This window comes from Indicator indicator, chromosome 28, assembly GCF_027791375.1.
Source record: "Indicator indicator isolate 239-I01 chromosome 28, UM_Iind_1.1, whole genome shotgun sequence".
NCBI classification, from domain to species: domain Eukaryota; kingdom Metazoa; phylum Chordata; class Aves; order Piciformes; family Indicatoridae; genus Indicator; species Indicator indicator.
This window is the reverse complement of record NC_072037.1, coordinates 517,501-542,644: the sequence shown is the minus strand read 5'-3', so window position 1 is coordinate 542,644 and position 25,144 is coordinate 517,501. Positions and strand designations below refer to the sequence as shown.

General features: G+C 59.1%; 1 protein-coding gene across 1 annotated transcript in view; it reads left to right on the top strand.

Moving 5' to 3' along the window:
• The window catches only part of EXD3 (exonuclease 3'-5' domain containing 3), a 247,437-nt gene extending 222,399 nt beyond the window's left edge, over window positions 1–25,038 (top strand). The window contains exons 19-21 of the mRNA XM_054393212.1: window positions 13,846–13,942; window positions 15,979–15,997; window positions 24,753–25,038. Coding sequence (XP_054249187.1) covers window positions 13,846–13,942; window positions 15,979–15,997; window positions 24,753–25,038 — 402 coding nt within the window. The remainder of the gene's footprint in view (window positions 1–13,845; window positions 13,943–15,978; window positions 15,998–24,752) is intronic.
• Window positions 25,039–25,144: the final 106 nt, after the last annotated feature.

Sequence of the window (25,144 nt, the reverse complement as noted above, 5' to 3'; positions counted from 1 at the left end):
GACATAGAGTCATGGAGTGGTTTGGGTTGGAAGGTATCTTTCAAGGCCCTTGCAGTCATCTGCAGCCCAACCAAGCTGCTCCGAGCCCATCAGCCCCACTGACCTGGAGAGGTGCAAAGATGCATCCCAGGGACTGTGTCTGCAGTGGGTGGGCATCAGTCCCTGTAGACCTGCAGGCAGATGCTAGAGATGTGTGGCCTCTGGAGCAGTGTTCCCTTCCTCACCTGCCACGGCCAAGCTGGCAGCAGTGCCACTTCCTCCATGGGCACCCATGCAGGACCCACCATGCTCAGCATCAGGGAGCCTGGGGGGTGGCACAGCCTGGTTCTGCTGCTCTTTGAGCCCAGCCTGGGGGTCAACCCAGCCTGAGGGGTGAGCTCAGCCTGGTAGTGAGCTCTGCCTGGGGGGTGAGCCCAGACTGATTCCAGCCTGGATGTTGAGGCCAGAATGGGTGCTGAGCCCATATGAGTTAAACCAGGGTGCTGAGACCAGTTCAATGCTAAAGCCACCTCAGCTCAGCCTGGGTGCTGAGCCCAGCTTGCTGCTGAGTCCTGCCAGACCCAGTCTGGAACACTGCTGTGCCTTGCCCAGTCCATCCCTGTGGGGCAGGTGACAAACCAGCCTGGGTGCAAGACACACACCTAGCATGAGGGGAGCTCCCCACAGATCGACTCTCTGGGCAGCCAGCCTGAGCCGTGGCCCTGGCACACAGCAGCACAGGCAGCAGGCTGTGCAGGCAGCAGTGAGGGCAGCAGTAGGGGCAGCAGTGTGGACAGCAGTGTGGGCAGCATTGCGGGGAGCAGTGAGAGCAGCAGTGAGGGCAGCAGTGCAGGCAGCTGTACGGGCAGGAGTGAGGGCAGCAGTGAGGGCAGTAGTGCGGCAGCAGTGAGGGCAGCAGTGTGGGCAGCAGTGCAGGCAGTTCTACGGGCAGCAGTGTGGGCAGCAGTGTGGGCAGCAGTGAGGGCAGCAGTGCAGGCAGCAGTGCAGGCAGCAGTGTGGGCAGCAGTGAGGGCAGCAGTGTGGGCAGCAGTGAGGGTATCAGTGAGGGCAGCAGTTAGGGCAGCAGTGTGGGCGGAGGTGTGGGCAGCAGTGCAGGCAGAAGTGTGGGCAGCAGTGCAGGCAGCTGTACGGGCAGCAGTGTGGGCAGCAGTGAGGGCAGCAGAGTGGGCAGCAGTGCAGGCGGCTGTACGGGCAGCAGTGAGGGCAGAAGTGTGGGCAGCAGGCTGTGCAGGCAGCAATGAGGGCAGCAGTGTGGACAGCAGAGTGGGCAGAAGTGAGGGCAGCAGTGAGGGCAGCAGGTTGGGCATCAGTGTGGGCAGCAGTGCGGGCAGCAGTGTGGGCAGCACTGTGGGCAGCAGCAATGCGGGCAGCAGTGCAGGCATCAATGTGAGCAGCAGTGCGGGCAGCAGTGAGGGCAGAGCAGTGTGGGCAGCAGTGAGGGCAGCAGTGAGGGCAGCAGTGTGGGCGGAGGTGTGGGCAGCAGTGCGGGCAGGAGTGTGGGCAGCAGTGCAGGCAGCTGTACGGGCAGCAGTGTGGGCAGCAGTGAGGGCAGCAGAGAGGGCAGCAGTGCAGGCAGCAGTGCAGGCGGCTGTACGGGCAGCAGTGAGGGCAGCAGTGAGGGCAGCAGTGTGGGCAGCAGTGAGGGCAGCAGTTAGGGCAGCAGGCTGGGCAGCAGTGAGGGCAGCAGTGCAGGCAGCTGTACGGGCAGCAGTGAGGGCAGCAGTAGGGGCAGCAGTGCAGGCAGCAGTGCGGGCAGCAGTGTGGGCCGCAGTGCGGGCAGCAGTACGGGCAGCAGGCTGGGCAGCAGTGCGGGCAGCAGTGAAATCAGCAGCAGTGCGGGCAGCAGTGTGGGCAGCAGTGCGGGCTGCAGTATGGGCAGCAGTGTGGGCAGCAGTGCGGGCAGCAGTGAGATCAGCAGTAGTGCGGGCAGCAGTATGGGCAGCAGTGTGGGCAGCAGTGAGGGCAGCAGTGCGGGCAGCAGTGTGGGCAGCAGTGTGGGCAGCAGTGCAGGCAGCAGTGCAGGCAGCAGTGTGGGCAGCAGTGTGGGCAGCAGTGAGGGCAGCAGTAGTTAGGGCAGCAGGCTGGGCAGCAGTGTGGACAGCAGTGCGGGCAGCAGTGAGATCAGCAGCAGTGCGGGCAGCCTGAGCCGTGGCCCTGGCTGCAGTGCAGGCAGCAGTGTGGGCAGCAGTGCGGGCAGCAGTGCAGGCAGCAGTGTAGGCAGCAGTATGGCAGCAGTGAGGGCAGCAGTGCGGGCAGCAGGCTGGGCAGCTGTGTGGACAGCAGTGCGGGCAGCAGTGCAGGCAGCTGTACGGGCAGCAGTGTGGGCAGCAGTGTGGGCAGCAGTTAGGGCAGCAGTGAGGGCAGCAGTACGGGCAGCAGTGCAGGCAGCTGTACGGGCAGCAGGCTGGGCAGCCCGGGCAGGCATCCGCAGCCCCTGGGAAAGGGGGCAGGGTGCCCCGGGCAGCCGCAGGCTCATAATGCCCGTCTTGTTCTGCAGGCTGGGAGCGCTCGGGGTGAGTCTGCGCTGCCCCTCCCCCAGCCCGTTCCCAGCCTATTCTACCTTGTGAGTCGGAACTGGTTTTTCTTCCTGGGCCATTGTTTCCGCTGGATTGGGTAGATCGCTCCAGGCTTTGCTCAGATTTCCTTTCTCACGGTTTTTTTTTTCCGCTCCGCTCTCCGCTGCTGTTTCTCTTCTCTCCCCAATTAAAGCAGCGGGCGCTGCCCGCCGGGCTTGGAGGGGGTCTCGCCCCCTCCCTGCTCTGCCCCAGTGCTCGCTGTGGGTGCCCAGGGTGAGGGGCCAGGTTCCCAAATCGTGTTCCCATGCTGGGGAACCTGCTCTGGGGTCTGGGAGGGCCCTGGGCAGCCTGCAGGCCACACAAGCCTCTCAGGTGGAGCTGCTCAGGGCTCCCTTTTCCTGTGGCTGTGTCCACCACATCCATCAATTTTTGCTTTAGGGCTCTGGTGCAGCCCAGGAGACTCCTAAGTGCTCTCCCATCCCATGCGGGGTGGGACTGAGTGGCTACCCCAGGCACTGAGCCAGGGTGGCACCCTGGTCCTTCCCAGGATGCTGCCACTGAGACCAAGCTGTGCCTGCTGAGCTTCAGCTGCTGCCTTGGAGCAGAGTGGAGTGGAGTGGAGTGAAGTGGAGTGGAGTGGAGTGGAGCGGAGCGGAGTGGAGTGGAGGGAGTCAGTCCTGCTCCTCCTGAGCCAGTCCTACCCCCGTGGTGTGATTTCATCTGGCCACTGAGCTGGGGGGAGGCACAGTGCAAGGTGGCTGCTCTGTGGGGGTTAGCTAGGATGAAGTGTAGCCAGCCTCAGAGCAGCTGGGGGCCAGGGGAACCTGGCCTGCAGGGAGCTGTGCCCAGAGGACAGGGCTCTGCTCCCCAGCTCCTTGCCTCCTGATGCACCCAGCCACAGACCAGGTATGGGTGAGGGTGGGATGTCCTGGTGCCACAAAAGATGCTGCCCTCCTCCAGGAGGTCTGGCATGCTGACAGGGAAGGGCAGGCAGTGCCCAGATGGTATCTGGCTGTGGCTGGGGAAGGCAGCACATCCCCTGGGGCCTGCAGGTTGGCACGTTTGGGTTCTCAGATAAAAACAGAAGTGAAACATGAGCCTGACTTCCCCAGCCACTGCCACCTAGCTTTGCCTCTGCCCCCACACTCCCCTCAGCCACTGTGCCAGCTCAGGGGGCACCAGCCTGTGTCACCCCCACAGCTCCCTGGAGACAGCAGAGGAGATGGGTCGGCAGGGATGCAGGTGAGGATGCTCATGAAGCAGAAGGCAATGGAGGAGCAGAGCCACACAGCCACCAGGCCCTGGTGGCCTTGGCCACTTGTGCAGGGCTGAGAAGTGCTGTGGGGAAAAGTTTTGGGGCACAGCTTCCAGCTGGGCACAGGCCTGAGGGCTCAGGACACGACTCTGACTTGCCTTTCACAGATGGTCCCAGGACCTCAACCAGAGGAGAGGCAGCTCTGCCATGGGAAGCCAGAAGGAGCAGGAGTGAGGGTGGCTCTTGCCTCAGGATGTAACAAACTCATTCTCTGAGGCTTGTCCAGCAGCAGCAGTGCAGGATGCAGCCCCCAGCACAGCAGCCTGCACAGCTGGCAGGAGGGTGCAAGGCTAGCATGTGTTTGGGGAGTGAAGAGAAGTGCCACAACTGACTGTGAATGACCTGGGGCTGGAGTCAGTACAGACAGCAAAGCTTTGGTCCTCTGCGGTTTCCAGGGCTCTGACTCTCATGGTCAGAAAATGTATTTCCACCACCCTTTGCATTTCTGGTGCCCAACTGCAATGCTCCTAAGGGTCTGAGGGATGCCAGATTTCCACCTGCATTTTGGTTTGCAGGTCAGACTCTTTCAACATAAACACTCTGTTTCCAGCACTGGGGGCAAACAGATTGGGTTGTTTTTTCCAGGCCTCAGGTTCACCAACCTCCAGCATCTTCTGGCCAGGAGCTGAGCTCTCACCTCCAGCTGGATAAAACTCAGTAGCGTGGGGAAGAGGAGCAGCAATGACCTACACTGCAGGGAGCTGAGCACATTAACCTTTCTCCTGCCATGGCAAAAGCTCACAATCACAGAATCACAGAATGCATTGGGTTGGAAGGGACTCTCAAAGCTCATCTTGTCCAACCCCCCTGCAGGCAGCAGGGACATCTCCAGCTAGATCAGGCTGCCCAGGGCCACATAGAGTTTGACCTTGAATGTCTCCACGGATGAGGCCTTAACCATGTCCCTGGGCAACCTCTTCCAGTGTCTCCCCAGCCTCACTGTGCAGAACTTCCTCCTGATGTCCAACCTAACTCTGCCCTGCTCCACTTTCAAACCATTGTCCCAGTCCTATGCCCACAGGGAACAGTCCCTTCTGAACAGTCCTTTCACAGCCTTCCTGTAGGTCCCCTGCAGATATTGAAGTGCAGCTGCCCTAAGATGGCTCAGGAGCAAGCTGATGCAGGAAGTGTGTGCCCTGGAGCCTCATGGTGCAGGTCTGCACACCCAGGAGGGGTTCACCCGTGGGTGTGAAGCACACTGAGGCCATCAGGAAGGCACCGTGCTGGCCTGGGGCTGGAGGAGCAGAGGCAGGGAAGGAGGGTGGGAAGGGACCATTCACCCACCAGCCCCTGGCAGCTTCTTGCACAGAGCTCAGCCTGAACCAAAGGCCTTGGGGATGCTGCATAACCTCATTGTAAGGCAGCTCTTGCTGGCTTGGCTTTGTTATGAAGCTGGCTGGGAGCCTGTCCCGGAGCAGCAGGCGCGGTGCTGGGTGCTGTGCAAATAGGGCTGGCGGCGGCGGTGAAGGTCAGGCCAAGGGCGCTGGGGCAGCTCCAGCTCCTTGGAGGGGCTCAGCCCCCAGCTCAGCAGCTCACAGTCCATCTGGGAGCAAAAATGAGCAAGTGAGACTTGAGAGGGCTGAAAGGCAGCTGGAGGAGATGGAAGGACCTGGGGGGTGCATGCATGCGTGTGGTGGAGGGGGGGTTGAACATATTTTTTTCCTTTTCCCCTGGGAAAAGCAGCTTTGCATGTGGGTTTAGGTGTGATGATTCTCATCACTGCAAAGGCCTTGAGGGACCAAAAAGAGCTCTCAGTGTCACAGATGTCATAGGTGCCAGCTACCCACAGGCAGTGAGGTGGCAGTAGGTTGAGGTTTGCAGTTAGGGAGCTCCAGCTCTGTGCCACACTCCAGGGGAGCAAGAAGCAGCCAGCATAGGACCCTGGTCCTGTACCTCCAGATGCTGAGCCTGTAGTGGGCAGCCTCAATGCATTATCTGGGGATGTGCTTGTGCTTGCTCCAGGGCAGCTGATGGACCCCTTTGACCCAGAACCCACATTGTTTTCTCTCACTTGGAGCAGCTGCAAGGTGGAAATGGAGAGGGAGAGAACCCTGACAAGGAGCCAGCTGAAGCTGGGGTGTACCAAAAGGGAGCTAGTGGGAGCTGGGGTGCCCAGGACCCACCATCTCCCCCATCTCGGCAGCAGCAGCTTTGCTAAGCTGCCCATTTCAGCGCCACTGCTTCATGCTCCAGACAAGCAAGGCCCTTCTAGCTGTCAGGTGAGCTTTTCCCAGGGCTTATGCAAATGATACTAATTAAAGGCATTCTTATCTGTTCGATTTCCCACACCTTTTGCCCCCAAGGGGGATAGAAAAGTTTGTGTTTTAGCTGCGTGTTCCGTGGCAGTCAGAAGGGCTGCCTAGGGAAAGCGTTGGGAAAGGCAGCAGGTCACTGCTGCTGAGCAGAGCTGGCTTAGGCAAGTGTTGAAACACTTCATTATGCATGAGAAGCCTTCCAGAAACGGATGAGTAATAGCAGCGCAGGAGCAGAGAAAGCAGTGGGAACGCCGTGCCATGCTGGCATGGGATCCCATGTCATCCTACCAGCTTAGCAGGGTTGGGCTGGGTCAGCACTTGCCTAAGAGACCTCTCAGAGTACCTGACTGCCAATGAGGGAAGTGATGTTAATGGTTCAATAAACAGAGCCCTTCCCTCCTGGTGAACCAAAATGCCCCTGCACGGTGCCAGGAACCCACCAGCAGCTCTGTGTTCCCCCGGCCGAGGGCAACTCAGCTCAGACGGGCACAGGAATACTGGGGGTTGTGGTGCAGCCAGGGCTGGTGAGGGATGCCCAAGCTGCAGTCCCATGTGGGGCCCATCACAGCCCATCTTGGCACAGCTCTCACTGTGTTGTTGGCAGGCAGGGCTGCCATGGCTTTGCTGGGCTCTCAAGATCATTGTGTGCACCAAGACACAGTGCTGCCCGGAGGGACCAGGCTACTGCACCCATGTGCCTCACCTGCTGCTTGGGTGGGTTTGCTGGTACCCAAGGACAGGCATTAGAGCATTTGTGATAGATCAGGAGAGGCAATGTGCACCTTTACAGTTCCCCAGTACTGGTAAGAAGGAGGTCAATGAGAAAAGCTCTTGGTATGAAGGGGAAGGGAAAGAGCCCAGACATCCACATTCTGATAATGCCCTTGGAGGCACAGCACCCCAGGGGCCCAGCTAACCACTCACTGCAGGCTGTGGAAAGCTGTGCCAGGCCCAGTTGTTGATGTTTCTGCTCTTTGTGCAAGGACCTTGAAGGTGCTGCAAGGCAGAGAGGAATCCAGGCCACAGCATTGCTGGGGGAAGAGGAGAGGAGAGAGTCTGAAGGTCAAGGCTGTGAGTGGAGCAAGGAGGAGCCTTGGGAATGCATGCAAAGACTTCCATGTGGGCAGATGAGGTCATATGTAGCCAGGACCAGCTCCTGACTTGTGTTTGGTGTCACCCAGTTTGCTCTCACTGCCCCTCCCACCAGCTCCCTCCTTCCTGGGCACTCTGCCTTGAGTGAAGGGCAGGATGCCTGCTTGGAGTGCCTGGGCCCAGGGGCTGCCCACAGGCAGGGGGCTGGCTGAGCTGAGCATCCTGCATGCCTGATCTAGGGAGGTTTCCAGTCTCTGTAAGCCCCTGCAAGAAACTCTTGGGTGCTCAAGGACTTTGCTTTCACAATCGACATGAGAGTTGCAGCCTCCATCCAGAGGAGTGGCCTTTCACCAGGTGATAGCCATCTGGGAGAGAGGGAAGGGAAGAAAAGAAGGGAAGAGGGTAGGTGGTGAGTAGGAAAGGAGATATCGCTGCAGGTAGCTGTCCTGAGATAAGGCAAGCAGAAGACACCCAGGGAATTGCCCTGACATGAGCTGCCCTGGATTGCCCCAAAGAGTTCACACAGAGCACTGGCCTTTGCAGCTGGTTTGGATCCTCTGATGGCTTCCCAATCCAGAAGCTCTCCAGGAAGAGGGTTGTGACTCCCTCATAGAACTCTGGCCAAGGAGATCCCTTGGTGACGTTGGCCCATGGCCTTTGTCAGCAGAGCAGACAGAAGGAGCATTGCCAGGCCAGGGATCATTGCAGGGACAGTCCCTCTGGGCAGAGCTCAGCATCACCAAGGTGGCTCTTGGATCACTTTGAAGCTGCAGCTCTCAGGGTTGTCAAAGGAAGGAGCAAAGCTGACTCCAAAGTTGTCTGAACTGCTCCTCTTCCATTAGTGTTGAGCACCAGCCTGTGGACCTCCAGCTGAACTCATGCTGCTGTCTCCATCCAAGCTGGCACTGACTCCTAGGGCCCTTTGTGAGTCCTAGAAGGTTTGGCTTCTGTTGTCTGCTGGACCTTTCTTGAAGCTTCTCAGCTTCCTAGGTGGAGGCTCAGAAAAGGTGTGGGATGCTGAGATGGCCCTGGAAGCCCAGGCTGAAGCTTCCAGTCCCTCAAGTCCTGGGAGGTTTGCATGTCACTGCTGGTGAAATCTCCACCGGGAGAGGCAGGTTTCTGTCCTGAACAAGGCTCTGGCTGGGCTGCCAGCATTGCAAAAGGACCTTTCAGCTGCCTTGTCCTCGGCCTCGCAGGCAGGGCCAGCCCCACAGTGTGGCACCTGCCTGCTCCGCTCGGGTGACTTAGGCTGCTGGGGATGAGCAGAGAGATCCACAGCAGCTCTTCTGCTGCCCCTTCACAAGAAGATGTGACATCCCACACCCAGCCCAGTGGCATCACTCCTTACAATGTCACATCTCTCTGTAGTGACATCACAGACCAGGATGGGCTGCCAGGGTCCCCCTGGGTGTGGCAGATGCTGCACAGGAGCACGTGGCTGCAGGGGAGACAGTGCCCAGCACCGAGGTGTGGCACCTTGGTCAGGGCATGTGGATAGGTGCAGGGAGAGGGCACAACAGTGTGGGACTGCAGTGAGAACCACAGTTTCATAGAATCATAGAATTGTCAGGGTTGGACCTCAGGGATCAGCCAGTTTGAACCCCCTGCCATGGGCAGGGACACCTCACACTAGATCAGGTTGCTCACAGCCACATCCAGCCTGGCCTTCAAAACCTCCAGGGATGAGGCTTCCACCACCTCCCTGGGCAGCCTGTGCCAGTGTCTCACCACCCTCATGGGGAAGAACTTCTTCCTAACATCCAGTGTGAATGTTCCCTCCTCTAGCTTGGATCCATCCCCCCAGTCCTACCACTCCCCGACACCCTAAAGAGACCCTCCCCAGCTTTCCTGTAGCTCCCTTCAGATACCAGAAGGCTGAGATGGGTCACACGCCCTCCTCATCCTCAGCATGGACACAGCACGCAGAGCACAGGGAGGCAGGGCAGATGTCACAGCTGTCCCCCACTGCCCAGAGCGCCTGAAGCTGGCCCCAGCCCCGCAGGCGGCGCATGCCGGGCCGGAGCAGGGGTGCCCTGGGCTGGCTTTGCCCGGGTGCCGTGCGGGGGCACCGGGGCTGGCCGGGAAGGGGCTGATTCACACGGGGCGCGGGGAGCCGTGGGAACGTGCGAGGGCCACGGCTCCCGGGAGCCAGGATTGCTTCAGCGGGGGTGCAGCCAAGATCCATTTCACAGAGGGCAGAGCAGATCTAGGCTGGGATTTACCAGTGACTAAGCGTGTGCTGGCAAGGGCTGCCCCAGCATGAGAACGGCAGCGCTGCTCCTCCTCCTCCTTCTCGAGGTGTGCCTGCTGCCGGCCTGCAGCCCTGGGGACTCAGGGGCACCCCATGGGCAAATGGAGCACAGGTGATGGTGGCCCAGGTGATGCTATGGGGTCTGTGGGGGCCGTGTCTGCCAGCTCCCCTCCTCCTGAGCTGAGCACACCCTATTCATTCACACCGTGCAGGATGGTGTGAGCAGACACCCTGGGCACAGCCTGCTTGGCATGTCGTGTCCAGGGCAGGGCTGGCATGTGGGGCAGAAGCTGCCACCCCCACCCCAAGCAGGTCACAGGGCTGGAGGGACCCTGTAATGTTACAGAGGAGTAGCCAAACCCTTCACTGTTGGGTTGCAGCCCCTGCTTGCATCAGTTGCACCCCTTAGGCACTGCTCAGGGTGCTGGCATCTCCACCTGCCTCATCACCATGATTTGTGCCCTTACCTCATGGTGGTCACAACTAATCCTGCCATGATGGGTCTGAGGAAACCAAATCTTTCCAAGGAGGATAATCTGTCTCTTCCCCTGCAGAGAGGCTCTCCACTTTCCTGCCCTTCAAAGCAAAACCCATACAAAAAATCTGCTCCACATCCCCAGGCTGTGATGCTGAAGGCTGTGGGGAAGCTGTCCCCAGGCAGGGGCCAAGCATCAAGCCTGAGGTCACCACCATGGCCCCCTCGAGGTGCCAGGATGCCCTGCTCACTTCACCTCTCTGGCTCCCTTCAGCAAGACATTAAAAACAATAATTGCCATTTTTATTGCAGCTAATTGGCCTTGCTGCCTAATGGCTTATCTGGCTCCTGAGCCTGCCCTGTGCTTTGGGAGAGCTGAGGGTGCCCAAGGTCTGGAGGCTGGAGAGGTGCCACAGGGCATGGAGCCTCAGGGCAAGCATCTGGCAGCCCTAGGCTAGTGGGAAATGCCAGGCTACCCCGTGGGTGCCAGGGTGTAGCTGGCCCAGGAAGTGACTGCCTCTAATTTACAACAAGGATGAGTCTGAGAGAGGAATTTGCCCAAGGTTGCTCCATGAACTCCAGTGGGAGCCAGGAGCTCATGCTGCTGGCACTGCTGCCTGAACACCATGCTCTGAACTGCCCAGGCTGGGCACTGAGTGGGCTTGGCATTTGTGGCAGAGGGGAGATGAGGCCATACCCACCTAGGGTGCCTGGCAGGGAGGGTGGGGGAGGAGGGTCTGGCTGCCTCACTGTGCCCATCCCAGATGGAAGCTCAGTGTCCAGGTGGTTTGGGACCTCTCTGGGAGGCTCTGACATGTTGGCACAGCCACTGTTGCTGCTGTGCTTGATAGGTCACAGACTCAACAGCCTGTGTGCAGCCCCCTGCCCTGCTGTCCCTGTCACACAAGAGCAGGGCCAGCGTGGGCAGAGCTTGGCCAATGTCCCTGGGAGCTGCCCGTCACCTCTGCCTGCCTGCTGCACTCCCACACATCCCTCCTGGCACCCTGTGAGACAAAGGAGGGTTTTGGGTGCTGGCTGGGGTGGTGGCACCCATGTCTCCAGGTCCAGTCTGGCTTGGACATCCTTGAGCTTCAAAGGGACCATCCCACCTCACAGCATCAGCACTGGCTCCACCATCAGAGCTGGCAGGGGCCAGAGCACAGCTCTGCAGGGCAGGAGCATTGGAGTCTGCCCCATGGCTGTGGGTGACATCTGCCCATCTGTCTCCTTCCTTGCTCAACTCTGGATTCATTCAGGCTGCTCTCCCCCTCTTCTCAGCCATCTTTCAGGCTGGATGTGGCCCAGCTGATGGTAGGCTGATGCCACTGGTGCAGAGCTGAAGGACAGGGAGGCAAAGTTGTGCAATGGAGCTGGTGGCCTCCAGTCGTTGTTAATCCAGACTGCTGAAGCCTGAGGAGATCAGATCTGATGGTATCAGGTGTCCTCTGCAGGCTGTGCTCTAACCATCCTGTGAGGCTGGCAGTGAACTCCAAAGGTGACATTTCCATGAGTGGAGAACTCCAGTGGCTGGTCTGGCTCCACGGTGTTCCAGGTTCCCCCAGTAAGATCACCCTGCTGCTCCCCTGGGGTTTCACCCAGTTTCATGTCCCCATGTCCCTGGGTCTGAGTGAGGAGGATGCTTTGCCCTGTGTGAGGCAGGGAGGGGCACTCAGACCTCGCTGATCACTTGCCTGCAGCTCACCCCAGTGTGAGCAGGGAGGAGATGTGCTGGTGAGGCAGGGCAGCACTGAGGGCTCTGGTGCAGCCTTACCAGAGCAGGAGCTGTCTGATGCTCCGTGTGCAAATGAGGACTGCTGCAAAATTCTCTCTTAAAATCATGGAGTCACAGAGTGGTTTGGATTGGAAAAGGCCTTTAAAGTTCATCTAGTCCAACACTGCTACAGGGTGCTCAAAACCACCTGCAGTGGTGCCAGGGATGGGCAGCTCACACCTCTCTGGGCAACCTGAGGCAGGCTCCCATGCTCAGTGTCAACCATTTCTCCCTTCTCTCAAGTCTGAATCTCTCTCATTTAGTTTCAAACCAGCACCCCTTGTTCTGTCACAATAGGCCCTGCTCAAAACTCTGTCCCCAGCTTTCTGACCAGACCTTGAAGTGCTGAAAGGCCACCAGAAAGTCTCCCTGGAGCCTTCTCTTTTCTAGGGTGAACAACCACAAAAAAATACTGAATCCTTCACACACTCCCATGTGATGCAGCAGCTTCCATGTCCCCTGGGCACTTTTCCCATCTCTGTGCTGCTGCCCTGAGGTGCTGAAGCAGCATATCTTGGGGGACCCCAGCCCAGGCAAGCTCTTCAGGCCAAGCCATGCCTGGGCTGTGGGGCATGAGCTGGTTTGGTGGAGGCTGCTGTGACATAAGCTGCTCCTGCTGCAGGGCAGAGCTGGGTCATGGTGGGGAGCTTGTTTCCAAACAAATCCTCCTCTCCTCATGCTCCTCCAGGCAGTGGAGAAGGGGCATCACTGTTCCTTGCCATGAACCCAGCACTGCTCCAGCTGGCACCCACAGACCAGCAGAGCAGCTGCAAGCCAGGGCCCTGTCTGGGCAGTGCAAAAACTTCTCTGGTTTCAACAGGCTTTGGAGTACAGCCTCAGGCAAGGACCTTTCTCTGGTCGGGGGAATTATACACCTCTCCTCCCGCTTGCCTTGGGTGCAGCCAAGTGCTCCACAAGCAGAGCACAGCCCCTCAGGACCAGGAACAGATGTGAGGAGCTGTGGCACACCCCAGCAGCCAGCACAGACCCAGGCAGGGAGGGCAGAGGAGAGCAAAGCTGTCAGGGATGGTGCCCCCAGGCAGGATCAGTGCTCCTGGGCTAGCAGGTTGGGTTGCCCTGGGCTCAGATCCTCCTGGGCAGTGGTTTCTGGGGAGGTCCATGAGGAGTTTGGCTCCCTGAGGGCCAGCACTGGTGTGTGCAAGTGCTTAGAAACCTCTCTGGAGGCATTTTGGCAAACCAAAGGTGAAGGTAGAAAATGAGACTGGGCACTCGTGGTGCTGTGGCAGAGCCAGGCCAAGACCCCAAGCATGCCCCAGAGTCCACAGTTGTACCTTCATAGCTTCTGTGAGGCTGGAGGGAACAGGTCTTGAAGCCACAGCTCAAACTTTGGGTGTCTGCCTGATCTTTGAAGGCAGCCTCTGTTGCTGGTGCATGCAACTGAGGGGTGAGCTCTGCCAGGGGCTGGGCTGGTACCAGGTACCAGCAGCCTGGCATGAAGGTGTGGCTAAGCACTGTAAGGATGGAGTGCCTCTGGACAGGAGGTTCTTGTGGCTTGTGAACCCCCAAGTTTGTGTCTGCTGGCATTCTGCCACCCCTCCTCAGTGGAACAGGCCTTGCCTTGATTCTCCTCTGCTGTGATGCATGAGACATGCTTCTGCCAGGAGTGCCCAGAACCAGGCTGTGTGCAGCAGGCTGGCAGCAGATGCCTGGGCAGCATGGTCACTGCCTCACCAGAGGGGCTGCAGCAGGGCCAGAGAAGGACAGCAAAGCTGTCTGGAGAACAACCATCCTGAGGAGCAGCTGAGGGAGCTGGAGGTGTTCAGCCTGGAGAGGAGGAGGCTGAGGGAGACCTCATTGCTCTCTGCAGCTCCCTGGAAGGAGGCTGGAGCCAGGTGGGGGTTGGGCTCTGCTCCCTAGTAACAAGCGACAGGAGGAAAGGAAACGGCCTCAGGTTGCCCCAGGGGAGGTTTAGGTTGGACATGAGAAGAAACTTCTTCACTGAAAGGGTTCTCAAAGCTTGGAACAGGCTGCCCATGGAGGTGGCCAAATGCCCATCCCTGGGGGTGTTGGAAAGAGGCATGGGGCCATGGGTTGGCAGCAGCCTTGGCAGAGTTAGAGAATGGTTGGACTGGAGGAGCTGAAAGGTCTTCTCCAGCCACAATGATTCTGTGGTTCCATGACTCCCTGACCTCCCCCTCTCTTCTTCCAGGTGTGCAACTGTGACAAGTACCTGAAGGTCTCAAGGGAGAGGATGAAGCAGCTGGTGGAGAGCAGCAGGCAGGAGCTGGGGGATCGCAGTGCCACAGGTAAATGGGATCGGGGGGGGACACCCCTAGCTGGGACTGATGCTCTGGCCCTGATCCCTGCCTGGGCAGAGAGGAACCCTCCCATCTGAGCTGGGGGTCTCTCAGAGAGGGAATGGAGTCCCCTGCCACCAGCCTGCAGCTGGGCACTACCCTGCAGAGTTCTTCCAAGCCCACTTCATGCCTGGCTGAGCTTGTGCCCACTGAGCCCCCCCACGGTGCCTCGCCAGGCACTGGTCCTGCATGGGATGGCCCAGCCCAGGGTGGTTTGGTGAGAAGCCAGCAGTGGCTCAAGTCACAGCCTAAGGCTGTCACTGCCTGGCATGGAAAGCTGCTCTTGGGCTGCTGAATGCCTCCTGGCTGCTGCTGCTGCTGGGGCCCTTCAGCTAGGTCAGGCTGCAGGAGTCAGTGCCACCTGCCCAGCCAGGGTGCAGTGCCTGGGGTGGGAAAAGGCTCCTCTGTGCCCTGCCCTGAGCCACACTGTCCTCCCCTGTGCTCCTCCCCACAGGGAGATGCCTTTCCATCACAGGCACACTGGGATGGAAATGTGCCCCTCTGGCTGCTCCAGCCCAGCCCAGGCTCTGTTGCCAGCCCCCATGAGTGGCTCTTGCCGTGCCTCAGTTTCTCCACCTGCCTGGCAGGACTGAGCAGTGCCAAGCAGTGGCTGCCAGGTGCTCCTGGCTGGCTGTGGCTTTGCTACAAAGTGCTTGAATGGCTCTGGGGACAAGGGCCACGGTGGGGCAGCTTTGCCAGGGGTGCTGGCATCCTGGGAGCACTGTGCTTCCCAAACAGCTGTGCCACCCTGCCAAGCAGCTTCTCTGGGGAGGGCACTCACTGTGTGGGTACCCAATGACCAGCTGTGCCAACACCCAGGCTTGGAGTATGGGAAATAGAAAAGCTGTGGTTTGTGTTGAGCTGTGTGAGCCATTTCCCCTTCCCTCTTTGGGGTGGGGCTGGAGCTGGGGATCTCACATAGCATCACTGCTGCTCCATGCAGAATCCCCAGGGACCCCCTTGCTCTGCACCTCACACCACCTCTGCCACACCCCATGACCCACCATGCCATACAGCCTCTCACTGGCTCCCTGGGTCCCACTGGGGTCTCAGGGGAAGGACCCCTGTCTCCTGATGGGAGTCCTGCACAGGCCATGGCAGGCATGACCCTCTCAGGGAACATCCTCTGGTGAGGAGCATCCTCTGGTGAGAAGCATCCCCTGACAGAGCAGTCAGGGACCAAAGATATCACAATGCCCTTGGGGGGTTGGTGTCTTGCTGAAATGGAGACAAATAGAAGCTGTGATTCCTAGGCAGCTGGGCACAGCTGGGCACCCAACCCAACAGAAAGACGACTGGGGAAGTGTTGGGGGGGGGGGGGGGCCTGGGGCTCCAGCCCCCCTGGGGTTTCCATCTCTGTTGAGATTCTGGCAGGGGCTGCTGGGAGCATGGCTGGGAACTCAACCAGGATGTCCCCAGAATGTCCCATGTTGGGTCAAGTTTTGTAGAGGAGAAAGAGGGCAAGGCTGTGATGGCAGTGCCCTGCCACGGCTTGCTGAGGGGCGGAGGGGGAGCACAGCAGAGCAGTGAGGATAGCAGGGGAGGTGGGCAGCAGAGCAAGGAGGTGGTAAGGAAAATCTCAGTCATTTCACTGTTTCCTTCACAATTTTCTTCTGGAGGGGCTTGGTGGCAGAGCCCTCCTGTGCCCTCAGCTATGGTCCAGCACGTGGCATAGGGAGCTCAGCACCCACAGTCCCCAGGTGCTCAGCCACGTCAGGACCAGCCCCTGCTGCGTGGCTCCAGCCCAGGCTGTGTCATCTCATCGATGCCACTGCACAGGGATTGACCCCCAGGGCTGCAGCCTGGCATTGCCATCTGGCAAGGAATTGCCTTTTCCCACTCCTGCTTCCCAGGGAAAGGAGAAGCCTCCTCCTGGTGGGGTTCATCTCTCCAGAGAGGGGGAGGCAGATGCAGCAGGAGCAGCAGATGCTGGGAACTCATCATCTGTGGATGGGGACAGGACCAACCTCTGACATGAGCCTGAGGCTGCCCAGGTGCTCTGGAGTCACAGAAACATAGATTCACAGAATGGTTGGGTTGGAAGGGACCTTCAAGATCATCCAGCTCCAACCCCTGCCATGGGCAGGGACACCTCCCACCAGCACAGCTTGCTCAAGGCCTCATCCAGCCTGGCCTTCAACACCTCCAGGGAGGGGACAGCCACAGCCTCCCTGGGCAATTGTGCCAGTGTCTCCCCAGCCTCACTCTTAAGAATGTTTTCCTCATCTCCACTCTCAATCTCCCCTCTCCCAGCTCAAAGCCATTCTCCCTCATCCTGGCACTCCCAGCCCTTGTCACAGGTCCCACCCCAGCTCTCCTGGAGCCCCTTCAGGTGCAGGGGTCCAGCTGCAGACAGCCCAGGGCTGCAGACCAGACCAGTGCTGCTCCATTAGGCTCCTGCATTCTTATGGCAGGGCTTCCAAGTGATGATTTTTCACCCTGCAGTAGCTCATTCCAGGTTGGGCCTAGGAATTCCTAGGTTTTAGGGAACATTTTCCCTGACACAGTCACATTTTTCCCTGCATAAGGTCTTTGATGGAAGTGTTGGAAATAGTTTCAAGCCTGGACAACTTTGCTCCATGATGGCTATTTCCCAGTGGGATGCTCCGAGCAGGCAGGGATGGGGCAGAGAGAGGCAGCAGTGCTCAGGTCACCACATGGCACTGGCAAGACCTCCCTGGAGACTGTTGGCAGCACGCAGCAGGTGAAATGTGTAACAGGCTCTTGTCTGACCAAGGGAAGCTTCTGGCTTAGTCAGTGTGGTAAAAACAGCTGGCAGAGGGCCCTGGTGCTCAGGGGATGCTCTGCCAGAGGAGGTCTGGTCCCTGGGGAAGGCAAGCTTGGAGCACATTCACTCCAGTTAGGATTCACCAAGCCAGCAAAGGTTGAGTAACTCAGCCAGAAACCAACTGCTCCTGCTTTGCTTTGGGCTGCTCACCAGGCATGCTGGAACCTCTGCTCTGTGCTGGAGAGAGGCCAGAGAGAGGTGCAGTGGCCAGTCGTGCTCAGGGACCCCAGTGCAGCACCCCTGGGAGCCCCAGGCTGGGTAGGCAGCCTCACACACCAGGCTGGTACTCGAGAGCAGTGAGATCTGCACTGCCCATCTGCTCCAACACCCAGCCCCACAGGTGCAGGATGAGCCCTGGACAGCCCCATGGGTGGCTGGAAGAGCAGCCAGGATGTACCACACTGGGTGACAGGATGTCATGGGGCTGGCAGGGCTCTCAGCAGCCTGGCTGGGGGTGGGCACTGCTGGCCCAGGTGGTGATCTGAGGTTTCTTTCCCTTCCTGGCCCTCACAGAGGCAGTGCACAGGCAGGGGGAAGGAGGAGCTGCCAGACTACAGTGCAGGGCAGGCTGCACAGCTGGGTGGTGTCAGTGACCAAGGTGACACCAGCACAGTGCCAGCTCTCCCTCCCATGACTGCCACCCCAGGATGGATGAAGGCATGTGCTGGTGGGACCTGCTCCCCTGAGCAGAGGAGGCCACAGAGTGTCCAAAGACTTGAGGCTGTGGGGAGGTTTCTTCCTGCTGTGCTTCCCTGATCTACAGCACGTGGCTTTGCCCTGAGCATTCCAGTGTCCTAGTGCCCCGTGGGCAGGGTGGGTGTCCCAGAAGGGCTTTCACACCCACGGAGCAGCCCCTGCAACCTCCCTGCTTCAGCACCAGAGGCCCCAGATGTCTGAGACTGCTCTGCACACTTGTGCAGGGAAGGGGCCAGGTCCTTGATGGGCTGCACCCATGGACTCAGGGACTCCCCAGTCTCCACTACCCTCAGATCAGGCACCCCCATCCCTTCCCCCAGGGCACAGCAGGACAACAGGGGGACAGGGCATGGGGTGGGACTGAGGAACTGCAGTACAGGACAGGGACTGGGGGCTGCAGTGTGGCACCAGCCAGAAACAAACCCCAGCCTCACTGGGCCGTGCTCTGCCAGCTCCCCAGCTCATCTGAACACTCACTGCCAGGCTGGGCAGCTGGTGGCATGTCGGTGGCTGGTGGCATGTCGGTGGCTGGTGGCATGTCAGTGGCTGTGGGCCTGCAGTGAGCCTGCTGGCAGCATTGTGGTGCAGAACCGTCCCAGGCAGCAGCAAGAGACTGCTTGAGGCTCCTGCCAAGTGCTGGGTGCAGAGCCAGATGGGGTTTCGTCCCACAGCAGCAGAGGTTGATGAGAGCAACTGAAGGTGCCTCGAGCACATCCTTCCTCCTCCACCCTGGGAACATCTTAAGATGGTGGCTGAGGTGCTGCAGCCCAGGTTGCACAATCCCAGGTCCTTTGTCCTCTGCTTATCTGCCTTATCAGGAGGAAAAGATACCCAGGCATCCTCAGTGCCCTGCAGCCCACTGCCTTTCTCAGGCTTGTAACTCCTCTTATCAGGCTCCATCTCTCACCCTGCCGAGGTTTCCCATGCACCTTTGTACTCCAAGAATGCTCCCAGCTCTGCTTTCAGCCTTGTGCAAAGCCTCTACCATGTGTGCTTTCTCCAGAACACCTCAGCCTTAATTGCCTCATTAGGGACGAGTCTCCCGTGTGTGGTTGTGCTGACAGCTGGGTGCGGCTGGCGGAGAAGGGCTCTCAGCTTGCCCAGGCACTGCCAGCCCTCAGCTCCTCTTGGGAGGTGGCAGGAGCTGTGGCTCCTGCTCTGGAGCAGTGGGGCGAGAGCCAGATCCTTGCCTGAGCCAGCCAGGACATGCAGCTGACTCCTTGCCCCAAGGCCTTGGTCTTAGCTGAGGTGACACAGAGGGACCTGGGCTAGAAACAGGGCCTGGGGGCAGGGTTTTGTGCAGGAGAACCCCAGCTGCCCTGGGCACTTGGGGTTCCCCAGCTGCCTAGGGGAGTTGGGGTTCCCCAGCTGCTTTGGGGACTTGGGGTTCCCCAGCTGCTTTGGGGACTTGGGGTTACCCAAGCACTGCAGCCCTGAGGCTGCTTGGGGCTCACACAGGGATGAGCTTTTTCCAGCCAAATCAGGGCTGTGCAGTCTGGAAAAGGGGAAGGAGCACAGGCCCAGAGGAGGTTTGCCCTGCTCCTGCTCTGTCCCAGCTTCCCAGGCCCTGCTGTGCCCCCCATCCAGTGGTGGGGAGTCCCAGTGCTGTCCCAGGAATGCTGACCCAGGAATGCTGCCTTACAAACAGAAGAGGCTGTAGGGACGACAGGTCACTGGTGTCACCTTCATGGTGGCCTTTCAGCCTGACCCCCACACCCCTGAGGGCCTCTCTGTGGGCAGGGAGGGTTCACATCCCATGTCTGCTGCAAGCAGCCTGTGCTGTCTCCTCTGCCCTCTCCTGTGCCCCTCCTGCACCCCTCCTGCTGGGCTCAGCAGGACTTCATGTGGGGCATGTGGAGCTGCAGCTCCTCTTCTGTTCCTGCCTTCCAGAGGCTTCTCTGGGACAAGTCACTGGAATCAGCTGGAGACAGCTCTGTGCTGAGCAGGGCTGCAGGGCTGGGGGCAGCACTGGGGGCTGGGGACAATCCTTGCTACCTGTGGAGCTCCGTGGCACCGACACGTGTGGGTGCTCAGCCCCGGGGGGCCACAGGGCTTGGCCCCTCTGTCATCCCCAGGGTGACCCCGAGCAAGAGGGGGAGAGGTGAGAGAGAGGCAAAAGGGCTTTTCATTTCCAAGATGTTTTCTAATGGGATTATTAGTTCCCAAGCGGTGTTGCGAATCGACTCGGTAGGGAATCGCTTTCGTTTCTCTGCGCTGGGAGCACAGCCTGCGGTGGGAGCTGTCACACAGCGCCGAAGCTGCAGCGCCGACAGCGCTCATCAGGCTGGCAGGATCCTTTCAGCCCCACACAACCCCACACATCCCTTCTGCTCCATCCCCAGCACCCCACATATCCCTTCTGCCCTATCCCCAGCCCCACACATGCCTTCTGCCCTATCCCTAGCCCCCAACATATCCCTTCTGCTCCAGCCCCAGCCCCACACATCCCTTCTGCTCCAGCCACAGCACCCCACACATCCTTTCTGCTCCAGCCACAGCCCCCCACACACCCCTTCTGCTCCATCCCCAGCACCCCACATATCCCTTCTGCCCTATCCCCAGCCCCACACATCTCTTTTGCCCTATCCCTTGCCCCCAACATACCCCTTCTGCTCCAGCCCCAGCCCCTCACACATCCCTTCTGCCCTATCCCCAGCCCCACACTTGCCTTCTGCTCCATCTCTGCTTTACCTCCAGAGCATGCAGCATCCAGACAAGCTGAGATGCAGCCCCATGGGGGCAGTGGCTCCACTGGGGATGGCTCTGGGGAGGAAAAAAGAAGAGCCTTCCCCAAATCTCCCCTTTTCCCCAGGGACCCCTTCTTTTCCTGGGGGATCTGACCTTTCCCTGGCAGAGTTTTCACTGCATGCCCGGCTGGCACCCTGTGCCTGGAGCCTGGTGGCCTTTTCCCAACAGTGGTGAGGGGAGAGCAGGCATCTTCAAAAGGCCTGGAAAGAATTTGGTGGGAGGGGGAGAAGGGTTTTTATAAGCTCCCATTCAGAAATGGTCACTTTGAAGTGATGTGGCATTCTCAAGCCTTTGAAGAGCCACAATTAGGAGGGGGCTGGAGTGAAAGGCAGAGCTGCTGGGTGACCACCACAGCCTTTCTCTCCTCAGCCTTTTAAGGGATGAACTTTTCCTCTCTGCCTCCCTTTTGCTCACGAGCCCAGGGGAGTGGGATTGGGATGTTTGGGGGAGCTGGAAGTCTTACACTTCCCGCTGCCACGCAGAGGAGGAGGCCTGCAGCTGGCTTTGCCCACTAGCAGCAGTGCTGGAAGGGAGGGCAGGATTGGGGCAGGAGCATCAAGTGTCCATGCTGCTGGCAGGGCTGGGGTGCTGCAGGGTCAGGTGTGGAATTCGGGGGGGGTTCCATGATAGGAAAAGCTGTTGGCCATCAGTGCTGGCTGCTGGCAGAGTCACTTCAATTACAGTTGGATCTCAAAATCCCAGACAAGGTGCAGGTCCCTCCCATCAGGGTCCTGGAGACAGGGGCAGAGGTCTGGTCCTTGGGAGCTGGCACAGGGGACAGACTCCAGCTATTGCTGCTGGGGGGAACTGGTCCTGCCCCAGCATCGATTCAGACAACAAAAGGAGTCCTGCTTTCCTCCAGCAGCACCTCTGGGGAGTCCTGTCAAGAACCAGAGGGATCGTGGCCAGGAGCCAGGTGTGCCAGGGAAGGACAGCAGCATTTCCCTGTACCCCAGTGCTGCAAGAAGCTGGGATATGCTGGGGATTATTGTGGGGGAAAGGCCCTGGAATGGCTACCTTGGCGCAGCGGAGCCACCCCAGGGCTGCCTGTCAGGGCCTGGACCTGCCACCACCTGAGCAGGAAGAATCACAGGCCAGAAGTGTGGAAGGCTCAGCTGACCCCCGCCTCTGATTCTGGGGCACTGTCCAGAGCCCCAGCAGTGACAGCCCAGAGCCCCAGCAGTGACAGCCCAGAGCCCCAGCAGTGACTGTCCAGAGCCCCAGCAGTGACTGCCCAGAGCCCCAACAGTGACTGTCCAGAGCCCCAGCAGTGACTGTCCAGAGCCCCAGCAGTGACTGTCTAGAGCCCCAACAGTGACTGTCCAGAGCCCCAACAGTGACTGTCCAGAGCCCCAACAGTTATCTTCCAGAGCCCCAACAGTGACAGCCCAGAGCCCCAGCAGTGACTGCCCAGAGCCCCAGCAGTGACTGTCCAGAGCCCCAGCAGTGACTGTCCAGAGCCCCAACAGTGACTGTCCAGAGCCCCAGCAGTGACAGTCCAAAGCCCAAACAGTGACTGCCCAGAGCCCCAGCAGTGACAGCCCAGAGCCCCAACAGTGACTGTCCAGAGCCCCAGTAGTGACAGCCCAGAGCCCCAACAGTGACAGCCCAGAGCCCCAGCAGTGACTGTCTAGAGCCCCAACAGTGACTGTCCGGTGCCCCAAAAGTGACTGTCCAGAGCCCCAGCAGTGACAGCCCAGAGCCCCAGCAGTGACTGTCTAGAGCCCCAACAGTGACTGTCCAGAGCCCCAGCAGTGACTGTCCAGAGCCCCAGCAGTGACAGCCCAGAGCCCCAACAGTGACAGCCCAGAGCCCCAGCAGTGACAGCCCAGAGCCCCAACAGTGACTGTCCAGAGCCCCAGCAGTGACAGCCCAGAGCCCCAGCAGTGACAGCCCAGAGCCCCAACAGTGACTGTCCAGAGCCCCAGCAGTGACTGTCCAGAGCCCCAGCAGTGACAGCCCAGAGCCCCAACAGTGACTGTCCAGAGCCCCAACAGTGACTGTCTAGAGCCCCAACAGTGACTGCCCAGAGCCCCAGCAGTGACTGTCCAGAGCCCCAACAGTGACTGTCCAGAGCCCGAACAGTGACAGCCCAGAGCCCCAACAGTGACTGTCCAGAGCCCCAACAGTGACTGTCCAGAGCCCCAGCAATGACTGTCCAGAGCCCCAGCAATGACAGTGGGTGGATGGCTGATGGATGGTGGATGGATGGATGGATGAATGGATGGATGGATGGATGGATGGTGGATGGATGGATGGATGGATGAATGGATGGATGGATGATGGATGGATGCATGCATGGTGGATGGATGGGTGGACAGATGGATGGATGCATGGTGGATGTATGGGTGGATGGATGGATGGTGGATGGATGGATGGAATGATGGTGGATGGATGGATGGATGGATGGTGGATGGATGGATGATGGATGGATGGATGGATGGATGGATGGATGGATGGATGATGGATGGATGCATGCATGGTGGATGGATGGGTGGATGGATGGATGATGGATGGATGGATGGGTGGATGGATGGATGGATGGATGGATGGATGGATGATGGATGGATGGATGCATGGTGGATGGATGGATGGATGGATGGTGGGTGGATGGATGGATGGATGGATGGTGGATGGATGGATGCATGGTGGATTGATGGGTAGATGGATGGATGGTGGGTGGATGGATGGATGGATGGTGGATGGATGGATGGTGGGTGGATGGATGGATGGATGGTGGATGGATGGATGGGTGGATGGGTGGATGGTGGATGGATGGATGGATGGATGGATGATGGATGGATGGGTGGTGGATGGATGGATGGATGAATGGATGGGTGAATGGGTGGATGGATGGATGGTTGGATGGGTGGATGGATGGATGAATGGATGGATGGATGAATGGATGGATGGGTGGATGGATGAATGGATGGATGGATGGATGGATGGATGGATGGATGGATGGATGGATGAATGGGTGGATGGGTGGATGGATGGATGGATGGATGGATGGATGGATGGATGGATGGATGAATGGGTGGATGGATGGATGGATTGATGGATGGATAGATGGGTGGATGGATGAATGGATGGATGGATGAATGGGTGGATGGATGGATGGATGGTTGGATGGGTGGATGGATGGATGAATGGATGGATGGATGAATGGATGGATGGGTGGATGGATGGATGGATGGATGGATGGATGGATGGATGGATGGATGGATGGTTGGAGGGTTGGATGAGTGGATGGATTGATGGGTGGATGGATGGATGAGTGGATGGATGGATGGATGGATGGATGGATGGATGGATGAATGGATGCATGGATGGGTGGATGGATGGATGGATGGTGGATGGATGGATGGATGGGTGGATGGAAGGATGGATGGCTGGATGGCTGGATGAATGGATGGATGGATGAATGGATGGATGGGTGGATGGATGAATGGATGGATGGATGAATGGGTGGGTGGATGGATGGATGGATGGATGGATGGATGGATGGATGGATGGATGGATGTTTGGAGGGTTGGATGAGTGGATGGATTGATGGGTGGATGGATGGATGAGTGGATGGATGGATGGATGGATGAATGGGTGGTTGGATGGATGGGTGGATGGGCTGATGGGTGGATGGATGGATGCATGGGTGGATGGATGGATGGATGGTGGATGGATGGATGGATGGATGGATGGGTGGATGGAAGGATGGATGGATGGGTGGGTGATGGATGAATGTATGGGAGGATGGGAGACTGCTTGACCCATGGCTTACACAGGCTGGATGCAGCAAGCTGCCCAGCCCTGGCTGAGGCACTGAGCACTTGCAGTGTTCTGATAAAGATGCCAGGGGGTTGTGGCACTTAGTTTGCCATGGCAGCAAGCTCTGGGTGTGGGGACAGCTGATGGGACACAGCCCTGCATTGCACTTGGGTTATGTGACAGGAGGTGGATGTCACATACCCCAACAGCTGTGTCCTTGCGCAGAGCAGGGGAGCTGGGGGTGTCCTGAGCAGTGCAGGCAGCTGTTGGTGGGGAGTTGGTTACAGCAGCAGGAAGGGCTGCCTGTGCTGCTTGCTCACCCAGGGCAGCCCCTCTCAGAGAGCAGCCTGACCTGCAGCAGGGATGCAAAATCATTACACCCAGTCCAGCAGCAGCACTGGTGTGGTTGCACAGACTGGAGTGGCTCCCAAGGTCATGGCAGACCCACTGCTGGTGGGGCAGCAGCAGGAATGGCAGAGGAGCTGCAGGAGGTGCTGCTGGGGAACAAGAGGCTGCACAGATGCCACCCTCAGGGCAGGCAGTGGGTGGGTGCTGGTGGCCACCTGCTCCCAAAGTCACAAATTTCTTCTCTATGGGATGCAGGGCAGAGCCTGACCTCCCTGCAGCAGCCACAGGCCCCTCACAAGACCTGTTCACCAGGCTGAGAAGACTCCACTCATCACACCAGTGCCTGAGGGTCTCTCTGCTGTCTCCTCTCCCCGCAGGCTGCCTGCTGATGAGCCAGGAGAAGCCCATCCAGAGCCACGACGGCACTGTGCCAGCCTGTGGCACAGCTCAGCCCAGTTCCACCGCACACGGGGAGCCGCCGGAGCAGTGCGGGGCCGGCGCGGCGGTGGGGAGCAGAGTGCTGCAGCTCAGCGCCGTCCCCCCGGGGGTGCTGGACAGAGCCGAGCTCGCCGACTTCTACTGCTGCAGCCGCTGCGGGAAGGTGTTCTGGGAAGGCTCCCACTTCGGGCGCCTCGTGTCCCAGTTTCAGGATGTTCTTGTCACGGCCGGGGACGAGCCGAGCCTCTCCGAGCTGAGCTGAGAGGGGGCACAGGAGCTCTGCAGAGGGGAGGGGACAGCAGGGGACAGCTTCCCAGTGAGCCTCAGCTGCTCGGGGTGGGGTGGATGTGCGTTGGGAGGCTACCAGT